The sequence below is a fragment of the Chelon labrosus genome (genome assembly GCF_963514085.1).
Source record: "Chelon labrosus genome assembly, chromosome: 13".
In the NCBI taxonomy this organism is placed as follows: Eukaryota; Metazoa; Chordata; class Actinopteri; order Mugiliformes; family Mugilidae; genus Chelon; species Chelon labrosus.
Genome location: NC_140346.1, coordinates 25,787,020 through 25,795,145, shown reverse-complemented (window position 1 = coordinate 25,795,145; position 8,126 = coordinate 25,787,020). Strand labels below are relative to the sequence as shown.

The following is an 8,126-nucleotide window of genomic DNA, read 5'->3' as shown; positions in this document are numbered from 1 at the left end:
GGTAGAAGGGGGCGGCTCACATCTGTAAATTGTGAAAGGTAGAGTAGGAAAACATTACTAGAGGCTGCAGCTTCTTGCACGCGACTGTGTTCATTACTAGAAATATGCATAGCGATTTATGAACAACAACTTACACCCAGCTCCACCCAAATTATTTATTCACAAACTCCCCCTCCTCCAGGTCCACGCCCTCTGGCGACAGCTCAGCTTCACCCTGCCCCGAGCAGAGTGTTCGTGCTGCCCACAGTATTGCCAGGCATCCCTGAAAGAGGAGGTGCATTGAACTGGGAGAGGCGAGCAAGGGAAGAGACAAATTAGCCTCAGTGTGGTGTGAGTGGTCGCCTTGTGCTTCTTTCAGCAGGCAGATTTCAGGACACTTGCCAGATCTCAAGCTCATCTGAAATATATTAAACCCTGGAGAAGAACGATCCTCTGTAATCTAGCTGCACTGGCGCTTACGCTGAGGGTTCCTATTTGCTGACAGAGGTACACCCATACATGTAGCAGCAGCTCCTCCAAGAGACTGTTTTTGTCTTCTAAAGTCAAAATATTTTCCAGACTCCAGAGGGCAAGTTTGGAGAGAGAGCGCTTGAAGGTGCTTGAAGAAGACTCATAATAACTTGGTAAATATTCCTTTTTAAACTTATAATGATGAGCTTGTGTTTTAACTTTACTCAAATATAGCTTTGCATGTTTGTAATTATGATGCTGAGAGAAAACTGAGCCTCAGTGGTGTTTTATGAATGCAAAGATCACAGCTGAAGAAGTTAATGCAACAGGAAACTTTTCTGTCAGCACTTGGGACATTTTTCCCTTATTTGGCTATTAAAGTACATAGACTTGATTGCAGATACGCGTTGCTTACACAGACTTAATGTTACTTTCCTTGTTCCATTTCCAAAACTGTGTTGTAATTGTGGTGTACCAACCCCCAAGAGGCATTTTCCACCATCATTTATCTTAAGGATATTGATCCCAGAGCCTAAACCAAGCCTTTGATTCCCGCAAGAAGCTTGTAAATCAACGTATACTTGTACAATTTGGCTGGAACTGTACTTTTATGTAAAATTGCGATATTTAATGTCTCTTTTTGAGGTCTCCAGGGTTCGCCATTTTGATTAGAACTCTTTCCACACTGGTCTTGTGACATGTCAGGACTGTGCTGTCTATTCTCCTCTGGGCATATTTTTTTTCCAAATTTAAACAGGATTTGTAAGAGAAGCTCTCCACGGACGAGTTGGCTGACATGTGTCATTTTGTCTCTGTAACAAGCTTTGCCTTTGATTTCCAATCTGGCTTTTCTGTTTATGTGCACTACAGTTAAAAAAAGATTACCACTCAAGCGTTAAATTAGGTTTTCCATGTAAACGCGATCTCCTAGGAGGTTTTTTTCTTACATGAAACATTCACACACGTATTTCATGTTCCACTGCGAGGAACCACAGGAGATAAAGGAATGTCTTACTCATTCTGCTGTAAAGAAATGAGCTGTGCCTGTGCAAATCCTAATGCAGGGCTGGGTTTGCAAATTTTCCAGCGTGAACACCAACTTTTTCCAGGCATGCACTGACAGCGCTTGGCAGAATGAAGTCTGCTTCAGATTCCACATCTTTACTCTAGATTGAGGCAGACTTTTATAACCAGGTGCAAGAATGCAGAGACTTCATTTGCCATGTGGATTCATCTCTTTTTTTTTTCTATTTGGCTTTACCTATACTTGTCTTTTGTTATCTACATTTTAGGGTCTAAAGGTTGCCAGTGTGGTGACTATTTCCAAAGAAGAAGCTCTTGATCTCAAAGGAAACATCATCTGTATCGTTCCTCTTGACGTGTGCGAAGGAGGTCTCAAGGACAAGTGAGCAGTATTCGCATAAATACAGGAAACATCTGAAGTTTTTCCAAGGTTCAGGCACGGGAAACTCCAAAACAACAGACATAATTTTTGCAAGAAGCTCCCTGTCAACTTGTTAGTCAATCAACATGTCACGCTGGGGACGAAAAAATGTGAAGAAGGCGCCTGAGGTGATTCGCACTGTGACTGAAGGGCTGAAATCCCTGTACCGTAAGAAGCTGCTGCCTCTAGAGCAGTACTATGGTTTCCATGACTTTCACTCTGCTGGTCTGGAGGATGCAGATTTTGACAACAAGCCTATGGTGCTGGTTGTGGGACAGTACTCCACTGGAAAGACAACATTCATTAAGTAAGATATTACAGCTCTGCATCATACATTTGTTCAGTTAAATGTTGTATAAGTACAAAATGTATAATTTAGGACAAATAGTGAAGATAAATCGCAACTTATATGTGTGACCGGCAGGTATCTACTGGAGCAGGATATTCCTGGGAGCAGGGTGGGACCTGAACCCACCACTGACTGCTTCACTGCCATCATGCACGGGGAGGTAGAAGGCGTCATCCCAGGGAATGCCCTCATTGTAGACCCCAACAAGCCTTTCCGCAAACTAAACCCATTTGGAAACACCTTTCTCAACAGGTGAGAGTTCGTATTTAATTCTCAGTGTGTTATGTAATGTTTCCACCGAGGGAGCCAGTTAGATATCAGCATGAAACGGCCACACCGTGTGAGAGAATCCGACGAGGGGCAGGAGGCAGAGAGATTGCAGTAAGTGTTTTAGCTCTTTGGAATTTCAAGCGCTTGTGCCAAATTTCACATCGAGGAGGGTCTTGCCTTATTTGTGGAAAAACGGAGAAAGGGAGCGATATCACCAGAGAGGGTGATGAAAGCTGATGTACTCAGGCGGGAACTGATTTGAACTCAAGTTCAAAGATAAGGTCAGAGGGCTCTAAAACCCTTTGGGGCAAAGACAAATACATGAAGTCAGACCCTGAGAGGCTTTTGGAAACTGTAAAAGAAACCTAAAGTTCTTTTCTACTCTGTTTACTGCCTGGGTTGCCAGATTTCTGTGTATGTCACTGTTGTAAACTAAGGAGGAAAGCATATTTTTACAGTGATATGCTGTTAGTTAGATGGCCATGGAGACCAGAAGTGACAGGGCATACAGCGCTCCTGTTAATGTGGCTTCACTGTGAAGTTCTGGTGTTATTTTTCCAGCAACGTCCCTCTGTCCCTCGACAGTGTGTATTTGTGTATGTGGTGTGTGTAACGTACTTGAGTCTCTTCTTCTGCTTTGACTTCCTGTTCTGTGAACCGGTGGGCTCGTTAAGCTTCAGGAAGTGGTGTTGTTGTTCTAAGCCACACATCGTTAGCAGGCCTTATTGTTTAATTCTGGCAGAAGTGGTCATTTTCCTTCAGGAAGCCCAGAGCAATGAGAGGCATGTTTGCACACAATGGCCTGCAGAGGGAGGGTCTGGAAGTGTGGAGAGGGCAACTTCCAATCTGGTCTTAGGATCAAACTGGCTTTTTTTGATAAGAGTTGACCATTTCTACGTGATTTAGACTCTTTCCATCCGCACCGACTAACTGCTTTTCAAACAGACTCGACCTTTGTTAACCCTTATCTAGTTAATTCAAGTGATTTCTCTGCTGTCTGTTGATGAATATACCAGATTCCAGTGTGCCCAGATGCCCAACCAGGTCCTGGAGAGCATCAGCATTATTGACACACCTGGGATCCTCTCCGGGGCCAAACAGAGAGTGAGCCGAGGTGAGAGAAGCAGCAAAGGTGAGGAGAGGGCATGGGGGGGTCTGCGGAGACACACATCCCTGAACATCAGCTTTAAAACTCATCTCCTTGGCATGCCTGGCTAACCCATGGAAGAAGTCTGCTCTTTCACAATAACTCTTGGCAACAGGACAAACAAAGATCTCAGCAGAGCACTGAGTAACCATAAAATCATAATCAGAAACAGAAATAGCACAGACGAGATATTTGTCTGCAGCAATGCACTGTTGAGAAATAACTATCATCTTAATCATCGTCTCATATCAGTTTTCCAATTTTCTGTCTACCCATGCACCAAGTAACCCATTTTTTAAATCAGTCTGCATGAGTAACTAACAAGTTTAAAGGGTAAGTACATCCAAATTATAAAAACCACTTGACGTCCCTTACCACTGGTGTCATCAAGTCATGTAGATAGTTTTGGTTTATCAGCTGAGGTTTGCACAATCTCCTCCTCCACCCAAACACAATGGAGGTGAATGGAATGCTGTTTGTGGTCCTTACTGATTTATTGGAATGTACTGTATGTTTTCTTTCCTGCAAGCACCACAAACAATAGTCCAGTTGAAGAAAATTCACATAAGACAATGTGATAAACAGGATAAAACTAAAAACTGTTTTTTCCACATGTTGATAAGGATGAAGAAATCCCTCAGAGCTGGTTTTGTTAGACTAATAGACCTGTGTTACATATTCAGCTAAATAATTAGTAATGTGTGCTATCTTGAATGAAGCCAAGCCTTGGTGTCACAATGTGCATCTGTTGTGGGTTTGTCAGATGCCGATGAGAAGGATGAAGGGTTTGTGTCAGTGTCGACCTTCTCCCCTCTCCTGCCGCTTGTTTGTTCGTGCGTACTCTACGTTTTCAGGTTTATGAACGTCTTAATTATTCTGTTTACTGTTCAAACAGGCTACGACTTCCCAGCCGTGCTCCGCTGGTTTGCGGAGCGCGTGGACCGCATCATCCTGCTGTTTGATGCCCATAAACTGGAGATCTCAGACGAATTCTCCGAGGCCATTGGTGCACTGAAAGGCAATGAAGACAAGCTGCGCGTGGTGCTCAACAAAGCAGACATGGTGGGCACCCAGCAGTTGATGCGGGTGTACGGTGCACTGATGTGGTCCCTGGGAAAGGTGTTCGGCACCCCAGAGGTTCTGCGTGTCTACATTGGCTCCTTCTGGTCAGAGCCGCTGATGGTCGCAGACAACCGTAAGCTGTTTGAGCTGGAGGAGGAGGATCTGTTCGCTGACATTCAAAACCTTCCTCGCAATGCAGCTTTACGCAAGCTCAACGACCTGGTCAAAAGGGCACGTCTGGTTAGGGTGAGTGACTTATAGTGTGCATATTTTGCGTGTCAGCCAACGCTCATTAAATGATTATTGGAACGTGAGACGTGTTAAAACGTAGGAGGAAAAATACTTCATGTTTTCTTTTAATCCCAGGTCCATGCTCACATCATAAGCTATCTGAAGCAGGAGATGCCTTCTGTCTTCAGGAAGGACAACAAAAAGAAGAATCTGATCTATCAGCTGCCAGTTATTTTCTCCAAGATCCAGCTGCAGCACAACATCTCTGCTGGAGACTTTCCAGATTGTGCTAAGATGCAGGTTAGTCTAGTGGCAGCATGGTAAACATTTCTCTTTTAAGATATAACTTAGCAGTACAATTACATTTTGAATCTACTGGCTAACACGTGACTATCATTCCATTTTTGAAGGAACAACTGATGGTGCATGATTTCACCAAGTTCAAAACCTTGAAGCCTAACCTGATGGTAGCCTTAGATGAGCTGCTCTCCAGTGACATTGCCAAGCTGATGCCCCTTCTGCGGCAAGAGGAGCTGGAAGCAGGTGACCAACTAGGCGTGCAGGGTGGAGCCTTCATGGGGACCCGGGCTGGACCATTCATGGAGGGCGACCCCTTCGCTGAAGAGAACGGAGAGGGATGTGAGGAGGAGGAGGATTGGGTGGTCACCAAAGACAAGCCCAAATATGATGAGATCTTCTACAACCTCGCTCCCAACGAGGGGAAACTCAGCGGCACCAAGGCTAAGGACTGGATGGTGAGCTCCCGCCTGCCCAATTCGGTCTTGGGTCGCATCTGGAAGCTGTCAGATGTGGACCATGATGGCATGCTGGATGATGAAGAATTTGCCCTGGCCAGCCACCTGATTGAGGTGAAGCTGGAGGGACACGGTCTGCCCCCTGAGCTCCCCATCCGCCTGATCCCTCCTTCCAAACGCAGGCAGAAGGGTTCAGATGCGTAAACATGTCACAAAGTCCCTGGAGCTGAGATCCGTCTCTAGTGACTGCTACACTGTATTTGCTCTTATTTTCCCCCAGACCCATGTTAAAACGTTGTATGTGATGTGTACAACTTCTCGTCTGAGACTAATTTTAGTCTTGCACAATGGAACATACTGTATTTAACTGTAAGTTGTACCTTTGAGACCATAACATGTGCTATTTCATGAAAAAATGTGTATTAAGAAGTTGCACGGGTCTGGTCGCTTCTTCCTTTTGGCTCTTCAAAGCTTGCTTTTTGTATGATGAGCTTTTAAAAATATATCTACTTGTGTTTGCTCAACATGAGATATAATAAAGGTTGGCACCCTCTAAGTGAGCAGTAATTAGCACGTATTTGAGAGAGAGCTAAACCTTTCTGTATTAAAACCTTTACGCATCTGCAAGATTATGTTCAACAACGCATTATACTGAAATGATTTGTCTATAAAATTTTCTACTCAAACTCTAATAGCCTGAATGCTTTTCACTCGGACGCTTTACATGCCACAGTTTGATCGGACTTTATACGTTATTTTTGTAATTATCGCTGCTGTTTTGTATGTGCAGGAGCAAGACCTCACTTGCATAAAAGAACATTACATGCTGAGATGAACTTTTTTAACTAGACTGAATGATTGATCTATTACTGACTACTGTACACAGCTCCACCAACTGTTCTTATTTTATCTTGTACCATTATTGTAACCAAATAAAATTCCCTGACTGTGTCTTGTCGCCTTTTGCTGTCCTTTTGTTTCAGTAAGAACTCATACGACGCTCGAATAAAAGTTAGGTAACACTGATTTTTTTTCCTGCGCTGGAACAGAGTCGATGATGGAAAACTAACTAGCCGGGTGGATTTAATTTGGTAGTTTTTAACAAGGTTTTCTTTTCCATCAAGCTCACTTGGTTTCTTGGTGACAGACCAGATAAACAGTGACTCACACTCTCCCCTGCCAAGTCCCCATACCACCATTTTCCGAGGCACTCTCCCTTCTCGTTCCCACCACAGAAAGATTTTTTTTCTATCCCTCTGCCTCGCATACACATAGCTAAACACAGCCTACTGTACTCCTTCATTCCAGTCTACTAGTACATTGGCGTTTTCATTAATCTGCCTGTACATCCTGCTCGACTTTAGTGTGAGCTGTGAGCAGAAATGTGTCTCCCGCGAAGATCTGCATGTTTCACTAAAGTCGTTTAAGGTTTCCTGAAGAAGGAGTGGTCTCCCCGCCTTCTTGTTCCACTCCTCCATGGAAAGAAACACAAATGAGAAACAGGCAATCCAGCCTTTTCCTCCCTGCTCTTTGGCTTACAGTGACTCACATGTGAAGAATGTGGTGGGCTGGCCCGAGAGTTATTAATACCTCCTTTCCTAGGGTCCGCTAAGTTTCCTCAGCTAAACACTGTACCTTTATGAAAGACTTTAACATCCCCCTATTTGGAGTGTTCCTGGAGCAAGGCCCACAGTACACCACACCCTCTTATGTGTATTTGAGAAAAGCTATTATGTGTAAAAATATATTGTGAAATTATTTTGCCTTCTTGGTAGATTTTAAGAGAGGAGAATAAGAGAGGAGAATAAAAAAAATCCCCGCAGTAGTATGAACAATACTCGTCTGTCACAGTTAGGCTATGGTGAGAATAAAACTAAATGAAGCTGAAATCAAGGTACACGGAGCTACTAAATCACAGCAGATATCCCCACCGACGGAGGAGCTCCCCCAACAACGAAGCTTACTCAACAAAACCGGGGTCTCCTGATACGTCACTGCGTGTTCATGTGGGGAATTCCTCATAGGAAACCTGTGGTGGAAGAAAAGCCGAGGCCATCAGCTTTGGAGAGCGGTGACATCTGGTGGACACTGGATCCCTGGCAATCTTTGCAAACGGCACACTAAAGTTTTGAACTGTAGATGGCAGACTGGAGGCATGCAGCTGTACACGTTTAAGGATGTGGACTTGTCACACAACTTTCAAGCAGTGAGGAAATCTTGCAATCCTGCCATAAAACATAAGTCTGTACAACTCCTCGTCTGTGTGTGACACTAGGCTGATTGTAACTGGCAAACTTTGCACAGTAATTTTAATTAGTGTAGCTTCATCAGTTTCAGAATCACCAATGAACCTAACCAGCATGTCTTGGGACGGTGGGAAGAAGCTGGAGTACCTGGAGAGAACCCATGCAGACACAG

At 44.1% G+C, this 8,126-nt stretch overlaps 1 protein-coding gene across 2 annotated transcripts; it reads left to right on the top strand.

Moving 5' to 3' along the window:
- Nucleotides 1–235: 235 nt before the first annotated feature.
- Nucleotides 236–6,659, top strand: ehd2b (EH-domain containing 2b). 2 transcript variants are annotated; one of them, XM_084558918.1, is made up of 8 exons: nt 236–486; nt 559–623; nt 1,743–2,201; nt 2,319–2,495; nt 3,530–3,645; nt 4,556–4,968; nt 5,089–5,253; nt 5,364–6,659. In XM_084558918.1, exons 3-8 carry the CDS (start codon nt 1,981–1,983, stop codon nt 5,910–5,912), a joined length of 1,641 nt encoding a protein of 546 aa, XP_084415044.1. In that variant the 5' UTR covers nt 236–486; nt 559–623; nt 1,743–1,980; the 3' UTR covers nt 5,913–6,659. The 2 variants fall into 2 exon arrangements, with proteins under 2 accessions (XP_084415044.1, XP_084415045.1); XM_084558919.1 differs by having other exon boundaries at nt 237–623; nt 3,530–3,627.
- The last annotated feature ends 1,467 nt before the right edge of the window (nt 6,660–8,126 follow it).